The sequence below is a fragment of the Anopheles funestus genome, chromosome X (assembly GCF_943734845.2).
Source record: "Anopheles funestus chromosome X, idAnoFuneDA-416_04, whole genome shotgun sequence".
Lineage (NCBI taxonomy): Eukaryota > Metazoa > Arthropoda > Insecta > Diptera > Culicidae > Anopheles > Anopheles funestus.
In genome coordinates this window covers 10,784,789-10,810,980 of record NC_064597.1, presented here as the reverse complement: position 1 = coordinate 10,810,980, position 26,192 = coordinate 10,784,789, and the positions used below count along the sequence as shown (strand labels likewise).

The following is a 26,192-nucleotide window of genomic DNA, read 5'->3' as shown; positions in this document are numbered from 1 at the left end:
GACTTCATAGATAAATAATGGCAAATATTCCTCAATATTAGTTCGCAATAGAAGCATTCAAATCTTTCGTTAAAGTGTCGAGTCATTTCTATACCGACTAGTTCAAGTGGTAACCTCGCGACTTCGGTACCTGACTGAAGGTCATTAGCGTGGTAAGCCGTTCATAGCACAACTGGGATCGCATGATTTGTTTTTTTTTGTCCCGCTATGTTTGTCGATTAACGTGGAGAGATATGAGACACGATGTACTCGAGCGGTCCGTTTATAGGTGGGGATATATGACGGTAATGATGATGTTCATACAAATCAGTATATTTCGGCAAGCGGCAGTGTTCGGTTGCTAACTTCCGTGTATAGTGTCGTCCGTGAATTGATCTGTTTGGCATCCCACAACTCGGTGCGGTGTGTACCATCGTATTAACGTGAAACCTCCATTTGTAATCCAACATGGCGAACCCTTTCGACGCTATCAATCCGGATGTGTTCAAAGCGTACGTGTTCTGGTCAGCAGTATTGGCGGCGAAGATGTTGCTAATGTCGCCGCTGACGGGTTTGCTGCGGTTCAAGAACAAGGTGCGTTTGTGGATAACATATTCTTCAATCAATTTGCAACGAGTAGCAGGGAGTTACAATTTGTTACAGTGGTTAGTTAAGCGTGACTGTTTGAAGGAAAAGGGAATATTTTACCTTTCATGGTTTGTCACTAACTCCAGGTATTCTGGATATCGTTATCAAACAGCAAAATGAAAAAAAAACCATGCCAATATATTTTCTTCCCCCCAAAGTTATCCCATTTTCTTCACTAATTATCGCTACAAATGTTTCCAGTTTAATGCGATATTCCGCGTTAATCCATGTCCGAAGGCGATAATATGTTCTTTTTTTATCGCGAAAGAAAAACAACATTCACTTGTATCGATAACAGATAAGGGTTAAGCAGTATAGCTGCAAACAGAACAGTCTGTAGAAGGGGGTTGAATGTTAAACGATAGTAAGTAATGGCTGATTAGCGTTACATAAGCTACATAATGCGTTTTCATGCGAAATAATAAGTTGCAGGTCTAACTTCTCCGAGGCCCTGAGCGTTTGTTGGAGCCTCTAGCCCCTTGGGGCCCGGCTGCGTGATAAAATAAGTCTATTAAGCCAGAAATGGCCGGCATGACCTTAGGAATTGTTAAGCCAAGAACAGAGAGAGAGAGAAAGAGAGAGAGAGAGAGAGAGAACTCTGGGCCCCGGAGTCCGGAGTCCTCAAAAATATGCTGACGGTGACGAAGCTTTATGAGGGGGGAGGGGGACGAGGGAAGACTACAATACATTAACGACTAGCTCGGAGACCTAAGCGTCTTCTTGGTGCTTGATTCAAGCCGGGAGCCCCACGCGATCGCTTAGTCCGTTTATAGGAAAATCGGTCTCTGGAAAGAATATTGCGATAATGTTTCATGAAGCTTATAGTTAGAAGAAAATAAGCGATAATAATAATTCCCCTCTGATAGGCGATAGTTTTCTTACAAGTTTCAGCGTCAGTATAACGTACATATGTATGGCGCGGCATGATGTTTTCTCTGGTTGTTTATGTAAACGGTTCTTTTTTGTTATTGTTCCCAGTTTGTTTGGTTGTGTGAGTTGCTATTGCTTCAAAAGCAAATACGGAACCGAGGCGCGTATTCACACAAACACTAACGGACGCATAATGATCGTAAACTTAACGATGTTTGGAGACGGTCAGGGTTAAGTCAATTGGTATTCGATACAGTGCTGTATGCGATGGGAGTTAGAAAATACATTAAATAGTCGAGGTTATATATTTTTTAAAAACTTCAAAATAGGCACAAAAGACTCTGAACCCTTTAAAATTTTAATAGGAGCAAGCCCTATATGACTATTGAGGAATCTCTGTAACTTCCTCTTATTAAACGAAATAACGCCAAGATCTCTAAGCAAGGTTTTCTTTTTGGTGAGGAAAGTAGATAATAAAATGCGTCTACCCTTGTATACGCCTAGCTAGTTGTGAAATAATTAATAGAAAGACAAACTTTCTCCTCACCGTTACGGAACGGCTTCGAAATTTTGCCGTCGTCTAACACCACGCTCCAGACAAAGCAAACACACTCCCATTGGAAAGGGATGGCAGATGCGTGCTGGAGATGCTGTGAATGTTTTTCGGGGCTAAAACGAGTTTTGGTGGTTCATTCAAGAGCGTCAGTCCTGGACAAGTGTTCGTCGTTTTTGTTGTAAATTATTGTTGGACCGCATATACTTGTGGAATAATTGTTTGTTGCCCTCTTTTTGCAAAAAAAAAAACGGTTCTACAAATCTAGCAGTATGACGAGTGTTTTCGAGACGGTTAACGATGTAGCGTTACGATCGTACGTTTTCTGGTCGGCGGTGCTGGTAGTGAAAATGTTACTCATGTCACCGTTAACATCACTGACTCGTGTCCGGAAGATGGTACATACGATGGGGGTCGGGGCCCACCATGATGCAGCTGACGTTTGTGTAAAGTCATATTTGTTCCACATTAACCCGCTGTCCGTTTAATCTCCTTACAACAGGCTTTTGCTAATCCCGAGGATGCCAGTGCGGTAAGCAAGAAGCTCAAGCCAAAGCTAGACGATCCGGATGTTGAGCGTGTGCGCAGGTTAGTTAGCCGTCTTCTGTGGCTTTCAACTCAGTAACAAAGTCAGTACTAAGCGAAACTTATTTATTCGTTTTTTTAGGGCACATTTGAACGATTTGGAAAATATTCTACCATTCTTCGTGATCGGATTCCTGTACCTGTTGACCAATCCGGCACCCTTCCTGGCAGTCAATCTGTTCCGAGCGGTGGCAGTATCGCGCATTCTTCACACGCTCGTGTATGCCGTCGTTGTCGTCCCACAACCGGCACGCTTCTTCGCATTCGTAGGTGCGATGGCACCAAATTTCTACATGGCACTGCAGACGATACTGTACTTCATGGCGTAACAGTCGCCAACCCTGGAAGCTATATCTTCAATAGCGCAGAATAAACTTAAAAGAGGCTGTGGAGGCTCTCTCGAGGCTCTGTGGAGGCTCTCTTGTCGGTGTATATGGGAATTTGATTTGCGTTTAGTAATTATTTTCTAGCTAATAATTTATTGAGAAAATGGATCTCTAATACAAGGAGCAGATAATAGATCTGAGGAGCTACGGAACTTTTGATATCAACTCAAAGTTTCTTCAAGGTTTCCAATTCCTCAAATATTCCTTATACGAGATTTTACACGGTTAGTGGAGTATTTTCACAAAGCCAAGAATTAATCGTTATGCAAAATAGCCATCAAAAGTAGTACTCTTTATGAGGCAATTTTGCTGGAAATTCTTGGAACTTTTTGTCTATTGAAGGATCAGAGGTAATTCAATTTTTTAAGTAATTCTTAAAGTATCTACCTCGGAATAAAAACCCAACTAATATAATAAATATTTTATCTTTAAAAAAATCTCAAAAATTCTTGTGCTTCTGAGTTGCATCTCTCTAGTAATTCGATAAATTCTATTACAAATATTCACCAATAAATCTGAAGACTAATACTCCAATGGAAATAAAGGTCATATAAATAAATCAAAAAACTTCATATGCTCCTCGCGTATTGATGACTAACGCAAAAGTGTTTTGCTATGATCGGTTCACTTTTCATCCATCAATCAGCTTGGTGGAAAATGGGTTTTCCCATGTACTCAAGGTTACACATCCTGCTCGATGAGAGGAATATGAAGTACGGTGTGCAAAAACGGAGTGAAGTTTCCGATAGTTTTCATGAGTGCAACAGTAGAATATTGTGATTAACATACCATTTATAAATAGTTCGTTAGAAAAATAATTTCAATAAATCATGGAAAAATTAAAACCGTTCCAATTCGTAACGGGTGAGCAAGTGGTGGTAATTTATGCATCTGCTTGAGTGGTGGAATATTTTTTGTGTGCTAAGAATGGATTCTCCAACACTACCACCCAGTAATGAAAACAACACCACGCGTCCGGAAATGGTCCACATTTTTGCTGGCGCGTAACGGACAACCACACGGCCAGATTCTCATACACACAGTTACACAATTGGCAAAGACGATCGTTAGCAGAAAGGGATACGTTATTCCGAAACTCAAAATCACCCAACGCATTCCTGCAGGACAGTGCATGCAGAGAGTGAAAACGAATAAAAAAATAAAGAGAAACGGTACAAATTCTGCAGTTCCCACATTCACGGGATGGGTCTACGTGCAGAAAGCGTGCCCAAACGTGTCGTTACATGTTTGACGGAACATGGGTTCCCTTTGTGCTGCATGTTCATGCACGGTTTTCTTGTTTTTTGGAGTACCGAACCAATGCCGGCACGATGACACCGGTGAAGGAAAGTGGCATCGGCAGTGGCTGTAGGTCAGAAGAAAGGAAAAACAACTCTCACGCATCTGCTATGGGAAACCCGATCTAACCCTTAAGAGCACAAGGAACTGTTTTGAAAACGTGTTTCTTTTAACATTTTTTAAAAATTAATTAGGATCAGTTATGTAAAGTATATAAGACTTTAATAAAATAAATAAAGTATATGACTTGAACCATATTTATGAAATGTTTATTTTTTTGAAATATTTTTATCTTCTCTCTAATGAAATAATTCATTATATACAATGGAGCGCCGATTATCCGGGTACCTTTTATCCGGCTGTCCCATTATCCGTGCAGCTCGGAAATGACAGTTCCAAAGGCGAATTGACATATAAAATACAAAACGGATGATGGCAAGAAATAGAAGCTTCAATAGGAAATGATACAATTGTCTCAAGTTCGACCAAAAATAAAAACAAATTTATTTTGCAAATTGCAACTAAGCAAATTAACATCTCGCTTTATAAAAAAGTTCACCCATTACGCACTAAACACTAATATTTATCTATAAAAAGAGTTGTGCGTATTATCCGTGATATTCGGTTATTCGGCAGGGGCCGAGTCCCGAGAAGCACGGATAATCGGCGTTCCAGTGTAATCTTGGACTTATAAATCTCGATAAAAATGCGAAATGGTAGCGACATTGGTCTCTACACGACAGGACCAGGTATCAAATCCCGCTCGGAGGATTAACTATCCTCTGATCTACTATTTTTTCTACGATGCTTTTTAGCTTACTTCACCCAATCATTTCAAAATTACGAGATTTTATATATTATACGTGATTTAAAAAATATATTGCATACCTTCCGGCGTATATACCACCATCAGATATCAGGGTGTATAAAACGAGATGAAGAAAAATTAAAATAAAATAATAATACAAATTGAATTGAAATAAAACCAACAAGAGTGAAGTTTTCGTTGGCTTTTTAAAAGGCAATAAAATACGCACCATTAGACATGAGAGGGTTTAGCGTGCCAGATGAATCAGAGGCGCGCACGAGCACTCAGACCACAACTTCACATTGCGTGTGGGAAAACGGATGAATCATCTGCAAATCGCTCAGACCGGACGTGAGTGACCCGCTCGCTAGACGCATGTAGGATGTGTGTGGTTGATAAAAGCGCGGCTTCGGCTAGCGGTTGCATTTATTTCATCACGAGCTTCTGGATCAACTGGTCCGTGTGGAACGTGGACCAGTTGTTAGAAGCCTACAAAACCCGCGAATGGGCATTAAGTGGTTAGTTCGTGTGAAACCGTTTTGTTTGGAATGTGTGCAATAAGTGACTAAACGTAAATCCAAGTGTGCAAAAGTGGTTTTACAGAGTGATTTACATCCACAAAACGCGTACAAACACACTGCCAGCAATGGTTTATCTAGTCTGTCGAAACAAGTGAATTAACAGAAGTCTTGTCGACAGAGAGATAGATCACTGTTTGTGGTAAAAAACACCTTAGTTAGAGGACTTTTATTGAAATAAAAAGCCTCGTTCGACATCCTACATTCAACATTGCGCAATTTTTGGTGAGTTCGGTGAAACTAAGCGCCAAACGGACGCACGTGTTACAGCCGTTACTATGGCGTTAGCCGGCGTACATTGTACGCCGAACATGATCGTACAGGTTTTACGATGTTGTTAGACGTTTTAACGCTTGGAATCGAATGTCACAAATATTACAACAGATGACGTTCGTTTTCTTGAGTACTTTAAAAACAGAAAGTTTCTCTTAAGAACTCTTAACAAAAAAAAGCGTTACTCATTTAGTGAACGTTACAGCGTTACCAATCTACAACAAACAATTGAACAATTGTTTTCGGTCCGATCATAAAATAGTTTAAACGTGTAATAACTACATCTCATCCATGACGAACATAGGAAAGAAAGAGAGAGAGAGAGAGAGAGAGAGAGAGAAAGAGAGAGAGAGATTTCTACAAAAAGAGCAAGATTGCGTCATTGCACAAAATGCTGTTTGTGTGTGTGTCTCTGGTTGCCGGTTTGGCGGGGTGGTCGGAAATTCCATCATTCCATTTGATTATTCATCTTTTCTTAAAGTTAGCCGTCTAAGACGGCAGGACGATTACTCACCCAAAAAGGCTTACATTACCACGTATGGTCCGGGAATTCGCAAATGCACAACAATCAATCGCATCATCTCAATCGCAAATTGCGCACTACAAACTATCAACACGCGCGTACAAATGGGTATGAGACGTTGGCGTAATAAAACAGCTGATCATGATTTCGTCATCGTAATTCCCATTCGTCTGTGTCTGACGTTTCGCTAAACGGACGCGCGTGACGCACCGCGTGTTTGTTTGTGATATGATTTCTACATGAAGTCCTCACCCCCCAACCCCGTTTTATAAACAGCATCTCATCTTGTACTTGTGCGTAGTTGTGCGTTAGAAGAATGGCTGACAGTTTCAATGGAATAACGTGTATAGTTACAGGAAAGTTCATGTAGTTGAAGTGTAGAGGAAGGGACACTTGAGGAAATGAAAAAGTAAAAAAATTCTGATTATAGTAATGCAACTTTACTATCAGATTGGGTCATTCCACAATTGCATTTCCGCTGATGTCAGAACGTGAACTGGTTGCAATAGTTTTGTTTTTCTTGAAATATTTTACTGAGCACCCATGACTCAATACCGAATCCGAATTGTAAAAGTTGCAGGCGTGATTCATCGCACACTCGTGGTCAATTTGCATCACGAATCGGTTCGTTTTTGGGTAAAATTTCGCTCGTGACACATTTTCCTGATCGGCTGCAACATTATAGAATGATTGAGTAGTATTTTTTTTTATGTACAAAAAAACAAAATGAGACCAATATCAGGTTGCACCTGCTGTTGCAATTGCCCTATATTGCAACCAGTCACTGTACTGTCCAGCATGACTAAGGCGGAAATGGGCATGATTTGGCAAGATATGGCCGCAGGCTTATCACATCGCTGACGCCATATGTATTCACGATGAAGTGATATTTCGCTCCCATAGCTAAATGACCGCGGCACCCCCAGGTACGAGCTGTAGCTGCAGCTACCGACGAATCGAGCGTCCGATCGGCGACACATCGAACGAACGTCGAACACGTCATGATACTTTCCCGGTATCGATGAGTGATGATGATTCAGCAAGCGGGACCGCTTTGGAACCGGCAATGAACCGGCTGTGCGAATTATACACCAGCATCATTGGGTAGGATTGAAGCAAACGTGGAGGTCAAGGTGCGAGACGCGGTTTCATTGCGTACAGCTGACGCGGATGAACCTTAGCGCCGTGCGGTGACGCAGCGATTTGCCGTACAGTGTTCAGATGATGCAAGTGTTCATTCGATGCTCGTAATGCGTGAGCTACCGGTTTGGTAACGGTGAGTTCCGGTGCAAAAAAGGGCTAAAGTCTGAAACACGACCCCCCCCCCCCCCCCACTCACGGTCACTCATCTGCGTGTCAATTTTTCGTACAGGGTGGTTCGGAGACTATCAAATGTGGCCTGAATTTGATTTTTTTTACAATTACTATTAAATTGTAAGGAGGTTTTCGCATAGTGAAAAGTGATTTATTCATCGAGGAACCAAGTTCCATACGCTGTTTGTGAAACCGCAAAATTTTCCTCATTTTTGGCCCAACTTTGCCCCATAGCTCCGCCGGTATCCAAGATATCGCCACACTTTCTTCTGGCCATGGCTAGATGGCACTTGTGGCTAGATTTCTTCCATGCACCACTAATCGCTACCATGTCTGTGGCCGGAGCTATTCGCGAAAGCTCCAACGGATCGCCAATCTGTGACCTGTGGTCGATAGATGGCACCAATGGCTACATTTTCTTCTTCGACGGCCATGCCCTCAGGTGTCTGTGTCTCGAAACATAATTAAAAAACACGCAACCGATTTCGAACCACCCTGCACGAAAAAAAGTCACTCAAATGAGTGCCCGTGAGTGGGGGGGGGTCGTGTTTCAGACTTTAGCCCAAAAAAGAGTGTGGGTAAACATGAGAAGAATTTCAACTATTCCACTAACTTGAGTGTGCTTTGCATAACGAAACATAATTTATTTTTAATAAGCTTTAAAAACATAAAATAAATTTGGTGTTGAGAAAAAACTTAACAAAATTTTCTCTAATTTTTTATTGTTTGTTTAAAGTAAGTGAAACAAAAAGGATGTTCATCATCATTTCAGGCCTGCTTGAGGGTTGAGTACGTCATGAAGACATGGCCAGGTCGTCAAATCGGTTTCCAGGAAACTCGGTCCTAAGCTGTATCAGATCTCCGAAAGGGTTTGACTCCACCTGATCCAGCCCAAGAGCACCCTGTGCTCCTCTACGTCTCGTGCCGAACGGGTCACGTGCGCCAGCTACCGTATGCTTCCGGCTTTGACAACCGGCAGGATATCTGCACCGCCAAATAGCTCAGATACCTCGTGGTTAATTCTCCTTCTTCACACGCCCTGCTCGCACACATCGCCAAAGATAGTCCACGGTATTGGTGTCCTCTGTTAGTCCAAGACTCGTATCCGTAGAGAACTACCGGACGTATCAGTGTGCGATATATCGTGCACTTCGTGTGTTGCTGGAGTCTTCTAGGTCTTCTAGGTTTGTGGAGCACATGTTATTGTCTGAAGTTACGATCGTACCAAGGTAGCAGAACTCCTCTACCACCTCGAGATCTTCGCCGTCAAATGATACTCTGCTCCCGAGTCGGGCTCTATCACCGTCAGAGCCTCCGACAGGCAGGTACTTTGTCTTCGTCGCATTCATCCTCAATCAGATGTCTGTCCAATAATATTGATGTCATCCGCAAAGCCGAGAAATTGGAGAGAACGGATGAAAATCGTGCCTTGAATGTTAAACAGCAAACAGGAGAGTCCGTCCCCTTGCCTCAGACTCCGGTGAGACTTGAACGATTCCGACAGCATGTTCGATACTCTCACCTTGCACTGCACCCCGTCCATAGTGGCCTTCAACAGTCGTACCAGTTACCCTGGGAATTCATACTACTGCTTGGGTGCGATAGCTCGGACCGATCTATGGAGTTGTAGGCTGCTTTGAAGTCAATAAACAGGTGATACGAAGAGATCTGGTGCTTTCGGCACTTCTGGAGAATCTGCCGTAGACTAAAGATTTGGTCGGTGGTCGATTTGCCTCCAACAAATCCAGCTTGGTAGCTTCCGACGAAATTTGTGGCAAGGAGCGCAAGTCTGCAGAAGAGTATTCGGGACAGGATCTTGTAGGTAGCATTCAGGACTGTGATGGCTCGGAAGTTAGCACAGTCCAGTCTATCGCCCTTTTTGTACACTGGGTGTATGACACCCAGCTTCCACTCGTCCGGTAGTTCTTCCTGGTCCCAAATCCTTACGATCAGCCGGTGCATAATCGCGGCAAGCCTCTCCGGGCCCATCTTGAACAGCTCGGCTTCCAGAACAACGATGCCAGGTGACTTGTTGCATTTCAGCTTGATGGCACTGATGGCACTGATGACTTCGCCCAAGGATGGCGGGGGCACTTCGTCATCCTGCTGCCTGTCGTAATACTGCTCTCCTCTGCTTCCTGCGTCTGGTTCAGTCTCTCCTGCATCTGCTCCTTTCAGGTGCCTGTCGAAGTAGCACATCCACCTGTCGATCAGCTCTCGCTTGTCCGACAGGATATCCCCTTCCTCGTTGCGTCACATGGCAGTCATGGGAGTGAAACCGCCACGTACCGCATTCAACATCCTGTAGAACTGACGACTGGGATAGCCGATGCATTAGTTACTCATTCAACTCTTCGAAGCTGCGCTTCTTGTCCTGAGTCGGGTCTGCTGCCTTCGCAGTCGTCTGTAGTCTTCCACGTTCTGCCTGGTCTCGCGCTGGAGCATGCGGGTACGCGCTGCGTTCTTCTCGGATAGTGCTCGCCTGCACTCATCATCAAACCATTCCTTCCTCCGGTTACGTGTTACGCGGCCAATAGTTCGATCGGTCTTGCTGCTGATGGCTTGCTCCATCATACGCCAATGGTCATTGAGGGACTTCGCCTCGAAGGTGGTGTCCTCCGGCAACGCTTGGTGTGGGCTGATAGCGCAGCTCATTGGCTACGCACAGTTTCTAGCGTAACTTAACCATAACCAGGAAATGGTCTGAGTCGACGTTTGCTCCCCTGTACGTACGTACGTCGATAATATCCGAGAAGTGTCTTCCATTGATGAGAACGTGGTCAATCTGGGAATATGTCTGCTGTGGTGATCTCCAGGTGTAGCTGAAGCGAGGTGTGTGCTGGAAGAAGGTGCTACGCAAATTCGCATTAAAATACATCAATTTATAAGCTTTGCCAAATTTCCCAAAAAAAAAATAAGGCTATAGCCTTACAAAATTTTCAAACTTTTTAATTTTTTAATTTTTTTTTATTTTTTATTCTTTGTTTTATTTAAAGCATTATTTAAGTGAAAAGAAACTTAATTCATCCGATTCGCATTATATATATAATATATAAATCAATTTATAAAATTTTGCTAATTTTCACAAAAAATAGGTTTTCCCAAAACATATTTTTAATTTTAGTTTTAGTTAAATCTAAATAAACTACTTTATTTTGGAATGTGAATTTAAATTTCTTACTGTTTTCATAAATCTATGTTAATTTTTTTTAGATTTTCTTTAAGTTGAGGTTGAATATGTTGAAAAAATTAATGTTATTTCTGAAATATTTTTAAATGTACATACCAACCTTATTTTATTTTCTGCAGCTTACGAAACGCTGTTTGTTGTGAAAACGTTAAACGATAAGAGGATGTAATTGTAATTATGATAACAACCATTATGAACCGTGTGTTTTCAACAGCAAATGTTGCTCAAAACATGTTCAATATCATGTTTATGCTTTCAATTCGCAACAATTCGAGAAATATCGAGAATTTGCTTATCAGTTTCCCTCCTTGCGGTTAGGACCGACGCACTGTAAAAACCACATTCTCATGTAATGTAAACAAAATAATGCTGAGAAATTGTTAGAGAATGTGTGACAAATTGTAGATAAAGACAGAAACATTCAAGTATAATAAATTAAATAGCAAGAAAGCTTGCACCGGAACGGAAAACATAACATAAAACACAGATGAAAATAAAACACATGAAAAAAAAAACAAAAAAAAAACACAACGATATGAGAAGAGAAAAAGTAACAATTGATAAAGATCATTATAGAAGAGTGGATGATAAATGAAAAGGAACGAAGCAAGCATGGATTGGTGCATTTTTCTTATATTGCCTAAACTGGTTAACAACATTTACTTGATTTTAGCCTGGACTTTTCATTTTCACCTTTTAACATAAAAAATTACAACTTTAATATACAATTTTATTTAAATATTTTAAACTCAAAAAGCACTTTGAAAGTAAAAAGCTTAAAATAAGAAATGCTTTAGAAAATTGTTTAAAATTGCACAAAACAATTATTTCCCGTGTTTTTTTCTTATTCCCTTCTACTTGTACTAACCATGCGGTCAATTAGAGCCCACCGATGATAAGTTGGATCGCCTTCCTAAACCGGCCGTAACGTTAACCCGAACCAGACGAGATGAGGTTTGAGAGAGTGTTGCCGGGCGGGATCGTATATGGTCGGACCGATCGGTTATCACCTAACCGCAACCACTGCCAGCAAACAGAACCACGTTCACTTCCTGGCCACCAAAAAGCCAATTGCGCTGCTGTGTTGGTGTTGGTGTTGCTTTGCCCGGACGCGCACTCGATGGACCAATTTAAACGTAGCTTTAATATGCCCACTGAAGGATGTAAGCAAGGGATGACGGGAAGCAGCAAAGCAGCAAAGCAAACTAATACAGCTGCACACGCGTACACACGCTCACCGATGCGTACGGACCCTGCGGTGCTGATGATGCTGCCTGTGCGGGTTTAAAGGCCCACGGTCTGCAAAGATTTTCGCCATTTGATTGCTGACCACGGTGCTCGGTGTAACGTGTGATTGATTTCATTTCTTGCAGTTTCTTTCCTCTGTTTTTTTTTGTCGAACGTGCTCAAAACGTTCACGACGAGAACCGATCGTACGGATCCTTAAATTTGGGATTTTCCATCTCTGTGACAGGTAGATCACAAGACAAAAATCGATCCCCTGGACAAATCTACGTGTTAGGATAAGTGTTTGTGTGTGAGTGTGTGTGGGAAGAAACTGTTAGCGTCTCCCAGTGTTTGTCTGTTGTCTGGTGTGCTTTGACAAAGTTTGGAATAATTTCGAGCTAGAGACGCTAGAGTGTGGTCACTATCAACCAGCAAAGGAACAGGAATGGCAAGTACCGACAGTCATCGCGGGTGTCCCATGAATGGGCACAGGGCAGTGAATGCCAAGCCACAAACCATCACCGAGGAGGATCCGATGGCAAACTTTATCCGTCCCGATCAACCATCTGGGTGTACCTGGTCTCTTGGAACAACGGAAACAAGTCCACATCATCATGAACCTCTGTAAGTAGCCTGATCACGCTTGGGATTTGGGATGTAGAATAGAAGATGTTTTACAAAATACTTTGCTATCCATACGAAACAATGTTCACCAATATGTAGGATTCAATTCTTCAACAATCAAGAGATAAAAACTGGAAAACTGAACTCAACATAGACATCAGATGTCATTAACAAAATTACATCTAATTAATGAAGAGAATACTGTTACATACATTACATCTTGTGGTGTACTACTTCCGGACATAATCAATTGCTTAAACCTCAACAAATTGCGCTTCCGGACATAATCAATTGCTTAAACCTCAACAAGTGCTCAACAAGATGGCGTTATACATCTTGCTTCAGGTTCAAAATCTCATCCTCAATGTACTTATATTAAAGTGTGAATTCTACAAAACTAGTAAAATTCTTGAACATTTTTTATACCGAAAGAGAATATAAATCAATCTAACACAAACTCTTAGAGCTTGTTTGCGTGCTAAACTACTCACTGATAACAGGGATTCTGCACGATAGCGTGGCACCATCCCGAAAAACAAAAAAATAGACACTCACTTACGTCAACTCCGCATCGGCAGATAGTGTCCAGCCAATTAAATGTGTGGCCCTTCCGGTAGTACGCAAGGTGTACCCCCCAAGGGGTATAGACGATCTCTAAGTTCTCTATGTTCAACGAGTTCAACAGACAGACGAACTGTCTAGGGATCAGAGATCATGGACATATTGTTTCGCTGACACGTGGTTTGAAGGTTCCCTATTCCGTTTCCCGGCATGATTAGAAGCGTTGGTTTTTTGGCAGACGTAAAACAGCGTGGTAGCTTGATCTTTTATTTCCCATTCGTTGGTTTATTGTTGAGAGTTGGTATTATTGGGAGAGTGGGCACTTTGCGCTTCACTATGGTCTTTTGGAAGTTTTTATTGTAAAATATATATTACATATTCCTAATAACTGGAACTTCCTGGAATGGCGAATCTTGGTGAACCAATAAAGTTTTTCTCTTAGTTCAATTCATTTATTTAATGTCTATTGTTTGAAGTAAATATTGTTTTATCTCATCTTCTTTACTTAAACTAACTTCTTCTTCTTCTTCTTGGCTTAACGACCTTACAGGTCACGCCGGCAATTTCTGGCTTACTAGACTTATTTTACCACGTAGCCGGATAGTCAGTCCTTGCTACGGGGGGACGGTCCGAATGGAATTTGAACCCGGTCCGGCCGTGTGGACTGGCGCCGTTTATCACATGAACCACCGGGCCCCACTAACTTATTTTTTTTTTTACTTTTTTAAACTAACTTATTATTATTATTACTTCCAAAGAAACTCAAACTCAAACTCATAGTACGTAATTTCTTTTTGGTCCCACCTTGTCGGGAGTATTCGTGGAGTATTCAATTATGTCCGAAACTTGTGTGGAACTTGCGTTAGAGTTTCTTTAGCTTCATATTTTTATTTGCAAAAGTATCCGAACTTTGGTCAACTTTATTTACATACCCATTTTATTAGAGCGGACGTGCTGAATTTTGACGCAACTATCACCAGCGTTCGGTCTCAGTGTGGTTTTTGCTCCCCGCAAAGATGGGTGTGTATTGTTGCCACGACTGAGCGATAAACCTGCGAGCTACCGGTGTTCCCATAATGTGAGGGTCAATCGATGTTTGTTTCCACCTAGACACTGGAGCGTGAAATGTTGTTAATCTGTTTCGTGGCGTTAAGTAGCAAAAAAAACTGGGAAAAAACAAATATTTACCCTAGAGGGTATTTCCTCAACAACAAGCGAGTTTACAATGTTGGGATTTATTTGGAATTTTACTTAGGTTATAAAATGCGTTTTTTTTCTTTACAGCGCACCTAAACCGTCAGTGCTGCCGTCGATTCTGGAAGCAGTCGGCGGAACACCGTTGGTGAAGCTCAACAAAATTCCCCAATCGTTGGGTTTGAAGTGCAATGTTTGTAAGTATATTAGGGAAAATGTTGTCAGTTAGCAAGAAATAATACTTTTTCGCATGGTTTTCGATTCGTAGACGCCAAATGTGAGTTCCTCAATCCGGGAGGTTCGGTGAAGGATCGCATTGGAGTGCGGATGGTGTTGGAAGCAGAGCGCAAGGGATTGCTAAAGCCGGGTTGCACCATCATTGAGCCCACGTCCGGCAATACAGGGATCGGGTTGGCAATGGCTGCTGCTGCCCGTGGTTATCGCTGTTTGATCGTGATGCCGGAGAAGATGTCCAACGAGAAGGTGGACACGTTGAAAGCGCTCGGTGCGGAGGTGATTCGCACACCGACCGAAGCAGCGTTCGACTCACCGGAAGGACTTATTGCTGTTTCGCAGCGTCTGCAACGTTCCATCCCGGACTCGGTTATACTCGACCAGTACCGCAATGCGGGCAATCCGTTGGCACATTATGACGGTACGGGTGCAGAGATTGTGGAGCAGCTGAACGGACAGGTGGATATGGTGGTTATCGGTACGGGTACCGGCGGTACCATGACCGGAATCGGCCGTCGGATTAAAGAGTCCTGCCCCAACTGTCAGGTTATCGCTGCCGATCCGGAGGGCTCTATATTGGCCGAACCGGAAGAACTTAACCGGACGGAAGTAAGCTTCTACGAGGTGGAAGGTGTCGGATATGACTTCCTACCGACCGTACTCGATCGCACTGTCGTCGATCGGTGGTACAAGTTTACTGATCGCGTCGCACTTCCCCTCGCAAGACGACTAATCCGTGACGAGGGTTTACTATGCGGTGGTAGCAGCGGTGGCAACCTATTCGTCGCACTAGAGGCTGCCAAGGGGTTAAAGGAGGGCCAGAATTGTGTGGTCGTCCTGCCGGACAATATTCGCAACTATCTGACCAAGTTCGTATCAGACAACTGGATGGAGGCGCGTTATTTCAAGGAGTCGGAGAATTGCTACAATCAGAAGTAAGTTTTGATTGAGCTGAACGGTTTGCGTGATTGACAGCCACATATAACACGGTTGGATGAGTTTCTTTCTCTTGCCAAAGGTGGTGGAATAATAAAGTACAAACGTTGCCAATGGAAACGCTCCTAACCGTGCGTGATGATGCGCCTATCAGTGAAGCAATTGAAACGATGAAGCAGAACAATCGTACCCATCTGCCAGTTGTTGACTCAACCGGGTAAGCATTGTACAACGGCGGCTTTTTTGAGAGTAATTTTAAACTCCTCTTCACCTGTAGCGCCATCAAGGGTGTGGTACATCTGCCAAACCTTTTGAGCAAAATGCTCAATCGCTTGGCAAAGCCCTCGGATCTCGTGCGTCGCGCCATCTTTAAGCAGTTCGTTAAGATCGACCACGAAGAGAACGTTGGACGTGCATCTCGGATTTTGGAAAAGGATAGCTTCCTACTGATTACACGTCAAGAGCCGGGTAAGTAGATATCTTCTTCATCAGGAAAGAAACCATTATAGTACATGTTGAAAATAAAATGTCTTTCCATGTTTTTTTTTTAGGTACAGAACCTACCGAACGTCTCGTAGGCATACTTACACAGCGTGCACTTTTTGATTTCGTTGCTGAGCAGGCTGCAACTGTAACGAATGGAAATGGAAATGTAGATTAGTGGGGTTTTTTTAAATTCTATTTCATAACATCCATTACGACAAATCGAAACAACTGGACGCTTTACCAAGTGTGAAAAATGTTACAAACGAAATGTTGTATCGCTAATAAAACTTGCAAATGAATGAAAGTGTAAGTGACTGAAATGATTAATATTAAACACCTTTACCAACACAACATACTCTGGAAAACCTATTACATTTAAACAAGTTTGCTGTTTTGCAATTTTGAACAAAAGAACTGCATTTAAACGATTATTTAAATTTAAAACGACTGTGTCCGCCTTTTTAATGAAAATATGTAGATAAATATTGGCTAATTTGATCGTTTAATGTTTTTAAAAGAGAGAAAATAATAATTTCCATGCATGAAATATTTTATTTACAAAGTTGTTCATGGTTTTTGTCTCAATTTTTTAAAGCAAGCTCATTTTTAACGGTTCTCGAGCAGTTTTCGATGAAACGAGTCGAGCAGTTTAAAAAAAAATCCCACCTCGAGCAGATTTTGACAGCCGCCCGCCGATAGGGGAAAATCGAGCAAAGACGTCATCCGAATTTGACAGATCATCAGTTTTTTTTTTCTTGTGCTCTGCTCTTCGTTCGCCTTTCACCGCGCTGCCTTCCATGCTGTGCGCTGTGTTTCTATAGCCCCCGTATGTTTATCGGTTTTAGCGAGAAAAAAAGTAGGCTGGTTGGCTGGTATAGCTAAATCGCATCGCACCAGCGACGAAAACACTTACGGAAAAGGGAAATTGTGGCCTTTCGGGTTTTGTTCTTTCACCCTGCGCGAAGGAATTGGAATCCGTTGTTGGTTGCACTTTTTCACAGCGGTGGCGTAGAGTGACTTGGCAAGTTTTTTTTTTATGTGTGTTACTCTCTTATATCCGTGGTGCTTTTGAAAACGGACCGAAAAGCGCATTGGTGCATTCCATATCGTGCCCACGTAGACCAAATATTTTTTTTTGTCTGTGACGCTGTGTGCGTGCGTGTGTGCTAAAAGGAGAGGAAAACGGGAGGAACCTTTATCAGGGTGAAAGTTGTTTTGGGGGGGGGCGGGGGTGGTCTTAGATAAACGCAGGGATGCGTAGTTACGCTAGGTGACCGGGGAGGATTTGTGTTGAGCTGGCACCTTAGCATTATAAGGCGGTGACAGGCAGGCACCACCCCCCAATTTCACGGTCCGCTTTGTGGGCCAATGTCAATCGCACCCCCGATCGGGTGCACTTAAGAAGCAAGCGAAACCGACGCGTCGCATTCCCCGTCCGAAAAGCGTATCAATCAACCGGCAAACCCTCTGCCCGTAACAAGGGGAAGCGTCTCCCACGCACGTATCAATCAACGGCAGTACACCGTACCCGTAGCCGGCCACAATCAGACTGATCCTTGCCAGCTTTTCCTCTTCACATCGCACGGGGTCAAACAGCAGCGTGCAAAATGGCGCTGAAAATGGTAAAAGGCAACCTGGAGCGGATGTTTGACAAAAACCTAACCGATCTGGTGCGAGGCATACGAAACAACAAAGATAACGAGGTAAGTGAAGCAGAAAGGATTAGTGTATGCTCTCTCCATTGGACAGTCGCGACAGTTTGCACGATGGATCTGCTGGGGAAGGCTGCTGGACCCCGTTTGCGCAATTTGTTGTACCGTGTGGATCGGAAATATTTCATCGCTGCTTACCCATTGCAGGCCAAGTACATTGCACAGTGCATCGAGGAAATTAAGCAGGAGCTGCGGCAGGACAACGTCAGCGTGAAGAGCAATGCGGTCGCGAAGCTAACGTACCTGCAGATGTGCGGCTACGATATCTCGTGGGCCGGCTTTAACATCATCGAGGTGATGAGCTCGAATCGGTTCACCTGCAAACGTATCGGATATCTTGCTGCCAGCCAGTGCTTCCACCCGGACAGTGAACTGCTGATGCTGACGACGAACATGATCCGGAAGGATCTAAGCTCCACCAATCAGTACGATGCGGGCGTTGCACTGTCCGGGCTAAGTTGCTTCATCTCGACCGATCTGTCGCGGGATCTTGCCAACGACATCATGACGCTGGTAAGCGGATGGAGAGCAAACAAACAAAAAAAATCCACGAAACCGTCTGATGCGCTGTGTTTTGATTTCAGATGAGTTCCACCAAACCGTATCTGCGCATGAAGGCGGTACTGATGATGTACAAAGTGTTTCTCCGGTACCCGGAAGCACTACGGCCGGCCTTTCCGAAGCTGAAGGAAAAGCTCGAGGATCCCGACCCGAGCGTACAGTCTGCGGCCGTTAATGTGATCTGTGAGCTGGCGAGGAAAAATCCGAAAAACTATCTATCGCTTGCGCCGATCTTCTTTAAGCTGATGACGACTTCGACCAACAACTGGATGTTGATTAAAATTATCAAACTGGTAAGCGCAGGGACGGGTACACTTTCTCGTTGTTGATTTTGTTTTTTTTTTTCTTTCACACTAACAACGCTTCATTTACCTTCCATACCCGGAAGTGAAACAAAAATCACCCCAAACAGGGGGTGGGGAGTGGGTTTTACACGAATAGCCGCCCCCCAACACATTTGATGTGAAGCGATTGTTTAACGAAATGTTTTATTTCTTCCGGTTTACCGTGCCCGTCGACTAGTTTGCCAGCCTGACCGCGATCGAGCCGGCATTGGGCAAGAAACTGACGCATCCGCTAATCGAGTTAATTTCCAGGTTCGGCTTTCAAGAGCTAGAGTTTTGTGAAGCTGCCCCCCGTTTCCCTTCCTCCTCCTCACCCCTTTCTCCCACGCGTAGGTATGCTCCCTTTTCCCCCAACCCGCCATCCCCGAGCTGCTTTAAAGCTTCTGGCTCTCATATTGCTCCAAACATTAAACTCTTGTTTGTTTTTTTTTCGTGCGAGGAATCGGCTAATGGATTGCTCCTGTTAATCATTTTTATGTACTGTTTGCATACGTTATCAAAACTACGGTAACAATACACCAACTCCCGTGTTCTTCTTTTTGTTTTTTTCCTGTGTTTTGTTTGTTGATGTTCGACGATTTTTAGTGACACGGTTTTTTTTTCAAAAACACTATTCCCATACCTCTTACCCTTTCCCACATGAAGAGACCTTCGGATGCTATTTTCCGTGTTTTTGTCTTTTCTTTTTCAAATACACATTCCCACACAGACACACAAACGGTTTGGTTTCATGTTTCTGTTTTTTCTCGTTTACGCTAAAATCGACTTTCTTTTTCTTGTTTCGTTTCTGTTTACTTCCAGTTCGGTGCTTTAACTCCGCTAGAACCCAGATTAGGCAAAAAGCTAATTGAACCGTTGACCAATTTAATCCATAGGCAAGTTTGATAACAATGGTTAAAAGTTTGGGTTTTTTTTATTATTTTCCATATGTGCTGTCCGTCTGCATACGCTAATGGTAGAAGCCAATGTATTCGTATTGTTTTCCGCTCCAAGAGCCTGTTACGTTTAGATTAGTTGTACTAGAAATCGTGCCTTTTAACCATTTTAAAAATTCACTTTCAAGAATAGTGGAAAAGGATATTTTTGCTTTTATTAATATTTATATACTAAATAGGTATCAAATCCCATCCGGATCGTTCCCTTCGTACGCAAAGGACTTTGGTTTTATTTCGCTTTTTAAAACCAAATAATAGATCTGTTAGATGTTAGTGTAAATTAGTATAATGTTCTTAAACGGAACTTATTTAATTAATCTCGCTTCATAGTAAGTAGCGCGTTGTAACATTGATTATCTAAAAGATTTACCATTTAGAAAGATTTTTTTGATATTTTTGCGTCCGGTTACTTTGAGGTAAAATCCTCAAAAAGTGGGCATATTTATCTTTTATGTTACTTTAAAAGAGAGATATTTAAAAGAGAGCATCCTACAAAGGAGGTAGACGTATTATCAGGTACCAGCTTCCTAGTTTAGAGCTTTATATAGGGGTCTCTCTTTTCGGCGCGTTATCATAAATAGCAATTCGAGCTCCTCCACTGTTTGTTGATTAGATAGAAAAAGAGAGAAGATCACATCCCCTTCATACGATAAACACATACTAGCGATCACCAATACTAGATCATTTCGGCTAGAAGGTAGAAGAGAATGTTTCCTTTCTCCATGGATGCTCTCTTGCTGTTGAGAAATCATGTTTCTTAGTATTGAAGAATCATTTACCTGCAACAGCAAGAGAGCATCCTACCAAAGAGAGAGACGTGGTATTGACTACCATTTCCCCACCTTAGCGCTTCATATAGTGGTCTCTTTTCTGCGTGTTATCATTAATAGCAATTCGGTATCCTCTAGTAGTTTGCTCAAATGGAGTGATAAAGATGGAGGATTATTTCCCCTTCAAACCCATACTATCGATCACAAACAAATACTAGATCGACAGATAATTTCCCCTTCTTCCGGTAAGCTCTATACTATCGATCACCAATACTAGATCATCGCGAACCGATGATCGATGATAACATGTGGGAAAAGAACAACTATACGATGTATTAGAATGGTGGCTAGACAAGAGAAGTGAGTGTACACCTTCTTCGCTCTCGTATTATTTCGGATGATAAAATTGACCGCTCTCTGAGGATTTTATCGCCGAAAACGACTGGTTTTAGCGTTCGAAAAAAGAAAGCATCCAACAAAAAGAGGTAACTTCTTCCTTTGAAATCTTTCATCAATCACGTTTAGTGAAAGATTTCAATGAACAACTCTTTTCCTATTGAAGCATGATTTAGTAGCTTTAGTTTAAAACGAAAAGGAAATAGTTGCTAGAAGGAAAACTTCTCAGACAATATAGTGTGGAAAAAGTATTTCATTCGTCCTCTAAATTCTCATATAGATCAGACCAAAGTGTTAGTGTAAATTAGTATAATGTTCTTAAACAGAACTAATTTAATTTACCCCGTTACATAGTAAGAACCATTCTTAGTAACAGATGGCTTTATATTAAAAAAGATTAATCGTTAGAAAGATCCATTTTTTATAAACAATTTATCGGGCAGAGTATAACACTAAACAGGAGCGGAAAACGTACAATTTTAATTTGTTGTAGTACAAGAGAAGTAGAAAATTTTACAGTAGCGTTCGTAGTGGCTTTAGATAACCTTAAGATAGCGCTTCGTAACCGTTGTTCCTGTTAGATGGGGAACGAAAACAAAAAACTGTAAATGTACACACGATTTTTTTTACATGTGGTTTATATCATTTTCAATTTCGTACTATACGACAGCACGTCGGCAATGAGCCTGCTGTACGAGTGCATCAATACCGTGATTGCTGTACTGATAAGCATCAGCAGTGGAATGCCAAATCATAGCGCTTCCATACAGCTGTGCGTCCAGAAGCTTCGTATCCTGATCGAGGATTCGGATCAAAATCGTATGTATTATTTTGTTTTTGTTTTACTACCATATTTATTCGATTAATTTGATTTCCATTCTTCCCGTCCGCAGTGAAATATCTTGGCCTGCTCGCAATGTCCAAGATCTTGAAAACCCATCCGAAGAGTGTGCAAACGCACAAGGATCTGATACTGGCCTGTTTGGACGACAAGGACGAATCGATACGATTGCGGGCGCTCGATCTGCTGTACGGTATGGTGTCGAAGAAGAACCTGATGGAAATCGTACGCCGGCTGCTCGGCCATATGGAACGTGCCGAGGGTTCATCGTATCGTGACGAGCTGCTGTACAAGGTGATCGAGATATGCTCACAGGGTTCGTACCAGTACGTCACCAACTTCGAGTGGTATCTAACCGTGCTGGTGGAGCTGATTTTGCTCGAGTCCGGTTCGCGGCATGGTCGTCTAATTGCCGCCCAACTGCTGGACGTGGCGATACGCGTACAGGCGGTCCGTACATTTGCGGTGAACGAGATGGCATCGCTCCTAGCGACGTACCCAGTGACCGCAGCACCGAACGGTACGATGCAGGAGGTGCTGTATGCGGCTGCCTGGATTGTGGGTGAGTTTGCCACCCATCTGGACTGGCCGGAACGTACACTAGCGGTGCTGCTGCAACCGAAACCGGTTGCCGGCCACATCCAGGCGGTGTACGTGCAGAATGCGCTGAAACTGTTCGCCCATCTGGTCGGTGAAGCGGTACGCAGCCGGGATGCGGCCGCCATCGATCGGTACTGCCAAAAGCTGCACGACGGTCTGCGCAGTTACCTCAGCTCGGCGGATATCGAGGTGCAGGAGCGTGCCAGTTCCGTGTACTTCCTGGTCGCCCTGCTCCGGGAGTCGCTCGGTGCGGTCGAACCAACCGTCCCGGTGGGTGGTTTGCTCGAACTAACGCCCGATACACCGGTCACCCCGGCGACCGAAGACGAACAGGGCCCGGACGGGGCGTCGAATGCTACCTCAGGTTACGCCAATGCCGCATGGGACGAGATCGAACAGATTGCGGCCGATATGCAGGGATTGTTCGCTAGCGAGCTGAATCCGGTCGCACCGAAAGCACAGCGTAAGGTGCAACTGCCGGACGATCTTGATCTGGACGAATGGATCAATCAGCCGCCGGCATCAGCGGACGCAAGCAGTGTGGACGGTGGTTCGAGCGATGAGGACAAATTCCCACTGTTCCTGACGGACGGTACCGGGCGGGGTGGTGCCGGTGGAGAACGTGAAACAAATGGTGGTGGCGGATCGCGTTCATATAAGCGCGTAGAGTACACACAGGAAGAGCTTGATAAGGTACAAAAAAACAAAAAAAAAAACAAAATGTGTGAATGGTTTTGTTTTACCCAATCTTTCTTTTTTCCCCTCCCGTTCAGATGAGACAAGCACGACTGCTGGAGCAAACCAACAATCCAAACTATCTGAAACCGGCCAAAAAGAAGTCACCATCCGCCGACTATCAGCACGACGGTTACGACGATATACCGATCGCTGAAATAGCACTCGAAGTGCCGCTCCAAATACATTGTGCGTTTCATTGCTATAAAGTTCCAGCTTCCCATTCTGTTTACTAATCGCCTCGTTTTATTTTTAGCCACAAAACGTTCGGATAAGTATCTCGTCGATGCGGATCGGGCAACGCGCGAACTCGTCGGCAAGGGATCGTCACGCAAGGGCGGCAAAGGTGAAAAGAGTGGTACGGGCAAAAAGTCGAAACGGCATGGCAAGAAGAACAAACGCTACTCGGACGAGTCCGACACGGAAAGCGATGGTAAGATGGTTGTTTCGGTTTTATTATTTATTATTTATTACTTATTACATGTATCTGCCAATTAGGCTAAACAATGATCCTATCCTATTATAAACCTAAAACTAATACAAAAGATTAACAATCAAAAAATAAAAAAAAAACAAAACTAACGTAAATTCAAAGCGGGAGTGAAGGGAAAGGATAAAACAAGAGACAAGGATAACATTAAGAGACAAGAGGGTGTTTAAAACACGATCACGAAAGGAAGCTAGAGAGGAGTTAAAATCAAAATCGTCGTAAAATCGGTTGAACGATCAACTCTGCGGTAGATTGCGAGAAAAATTGAAGAACGATGTCTAGAAAATTCATGTCAAAATTGTACATAATGCTAAAATCCTTCTTTTTTTTTAATTTTTGGATTCGAAATGGCATAATATAAATTTGTTTATTTCCACACAGATCCCAAACCGCTGCACGTCGTTAATACGGTAATTGAGCTACCGGAAGGTGCAATACTGTCCGACACGGAGGATAAGAACAATGCCGACCCGAACGATCCACACCGGGCACTTGATATTGATCTGGATGCGTAAGTATAGAAAATACACGCAACACATAATAAATCCATGTGTAACCTTTTCTTTTTCGGCTTTCCCCGTAGCCCGTTCGATGACGACTATCCAGCGGCAATGAAGCGAAAATCAGCCAATACCACCCAGCATCACGGTATGATGCTGTTACGGGATGGAGACGGTAGTACGAACGCCAAAGCCACCCGAGCCGGCACGACTGATCCTGGCGAGGAGCAACAACACCAGCCACGGCACGGTAACCGCTCATCGTTGAAGCACACGAAACCGACGGCGGAACCCGATGATGGCACCGGTCCGGAACGTAATACACGGGAAAAGCAAAAGAAAAAGAAAAAATCTTCCGGTAAGGAACATTCCGCCTCATCGTCCGGTGTGAAGAAGAAGGCAAGCGAACAGTCGGACACGATGATGCTGATGATCGATGAGGAACCGTGCAAACCGGAACCGGACAATGGTGCGAAGGGACGAACGAAACGGGAAAACAAAACTAAGGTAGCGAAGCAGGAGGGAAAAGAGGAGGAAGAGATGGAAGCCAAAGGCACGAAGAAGAAGCATAGCAAAAAGTCATCGAAACACCATCATCATAGCAAGCGGGACGCAGACCGGCCGAAGGTGGGTTATGAAGAGATGCCGGCACAAGTAGGCGGTAACGGCAGTAAGGATGCAGTTTAATCTGTTTTATCGGTTGCTACATGCAAACGTGCTAAGTGAAGATGAATTTCGTTCAGAGGAGGGAGCACAATGAGCAAAACGAAAACGAATGAAGAGTCCTTTTTGTTTTCCTTAATCCAGTTTAAGTGTGTGCGGAGCGGGGGGATTCGTTTTTTTTCTCTCTCGCATTGTTTTACGCCACACACATACTGCGCAGTAAATACGCAAACAAACATCTCCCGTTACCGTATCCGTATATTGTAAGCTAACTGAATGAGCCACACAGGAACAAATCCCCATTTTCGTACGGGGAACAAATACGGGGAAATATTGAACGATCCGAATACTCGCTACACCACCCAAAAGTACCAAAAGTACGCGAAGGATTCGTATCAGGTTGTTCCAAAAAATCGCTTAATATTGAGCGCCTTCTCGTACACAGTGTAGTGGTGGGAAAACGCAAGAAATTTAAATTTTTCCAAATTTTCTAAGTGAGATAAAAGAAAAAAAAAGAAAGCAAGATGCGGAAGAAGAAACAAAAAGGAATGGAATAATTTCATTATTCCGCCGTACGCGATTCCGGCAAAGGACAGTAATAGCCCCAGTTAGCAAAATGTGGTAGTTTGGTGTGTCCCCTTTCGTCTCATAATATATTATTGTCAATACAATTAATTACTATTATTATTGCCATTATGAGATCTGTATTAATATTAAAAATTAACAAATGATTCCTTCCATCTCCGTTCCTTACGCAGTTGGTGATTTTCTTTGTTTCCACTTTTTTTTAAATAATTAATTATTAACCTGATAACTGATTAATTGTAAAACGCTCCAAACTCGATGGCATCGTGATCTCTTGCTTTTGGTCCACATTCATAACACACATCCAGCTTTTGTTTTACATGCATTCGGTTGTGATTCTTTCGTTGTTTCCGTAAACGTAATCATCTCTTTGCGAGATTAAAACATTTACTACCTAAAAAACAATAGTTGCGCCCTTTTAAAACACAAGACACATAATACAAACCGTAATGTAATGAACGCTTCGCCTTACTAACCCTCTAATTCATCTTTAAACAAACAAAAAAAACGTACCACAGTCCTTTTTAAACAAAACGCAGATGCAAGACAGATGAAAGAATTAATGCTTGCGCGCTTTCGAGGTAACGACGAGAATGATATGTTATTGAAAAGATTATAATTATTATCATTATACAACAATAACAAACAAAAACTGATTAATCATTGTAATTCGAAAACATACAAAAAAAGGAAAGAAGTTCTTTCTCTTATTTTAAAAGCGATGCGATATGTTTCAGTTCTATATATTTTTTTGTTTTTGGAAAAATAAACAATTACAAAAAATGTTACAAT

The 26,192-nt window shown here is 42.8% G+C and overlaps 3 protein-coding genes across 4 annotated transcripts; all 3 read left to right on the top strand.

Moving 5' to 3' along the window:
- Positions 1-291: 291 nt before the first annotated feature.
- LOC125771765 (microsomal glutathione S-transferase 1) lies at positions 292-3,075 on the top strand. 2 transcript variants are annotated; one of them, XM_049442729.1, is made up of 3 exons: positions 292-573; positions 2,553-2,638; positions 2,718-3,075. In XM_049442729.1, exons 1-3 carry the CDS (start codon positions 448-450, stop codon positions 2,962-2,964), a joined length of 459 nt encoding a protein of 152 aa, XP_049298686.1. In that variant the 5' UTR covers positions 292-447; the 3' UTR covers positions 2,965-3,075. The 2 variants fall into 2 exon arrangements, with proteins under 2 accessions (XP_049298686.1, XP_049298696.1); XM_049442739.1 differs by lacking the exon at positions 292-573 and adding an exon at positions 2,183-2,448.
- A 9,174-nt stretch (positions 3,076-12,249) lies between these two features.
- Positions 12,250-16,578, top strand: LOC125763386 (cystathionine beta-synthase-like protein). The gene is made up of 6 exons (XM_049426531.1): positions 12,250-12,857; positions 14,703-14,809; positions 14,881-15,781; positions 15,865-15,999; positions 16,060-16,250; positions 16,334-16,578. Exons 1-6 carry the CDS (start codon positions 12,679-12,681, stop codon positions 16,441-16,443), a joined length of 1,623 nt encoding a protein of 540 aa, XP_049282488.1. The 5' UTR covers positions 12,250-12,678; the 3' UTR covers positions 16,444-16,578.
- Positions 16,579-17,022: 444 nt separating this feature from the next.
- Positions 17,023-26,192, top strand: LOC125763343 (AP-3 complex subunit delta). Its single transcript, XM_049426369.1, has 10 exons — positions 17,023-17,971; positions 18,128-18,493; positions 18,565-18,834; positions 19,687-19,760; positions 21,657-21,805; positions 21,880-23,120; positions 23,201-23,351; positions 23,419-23,595; positions 24,034-24,163; positions 24,236-26,192. Exons 1-10 carry the CDS (start codon positions 17,876-17,878, stop codon positions 24,837-24,839), a joined length of 3,258 nt encoding a protein of 1,085 aa, XP_049282326.1. The 5' UTR covers positions 17,023-17,875; the 3' UTR covers positions 24,840-26,192.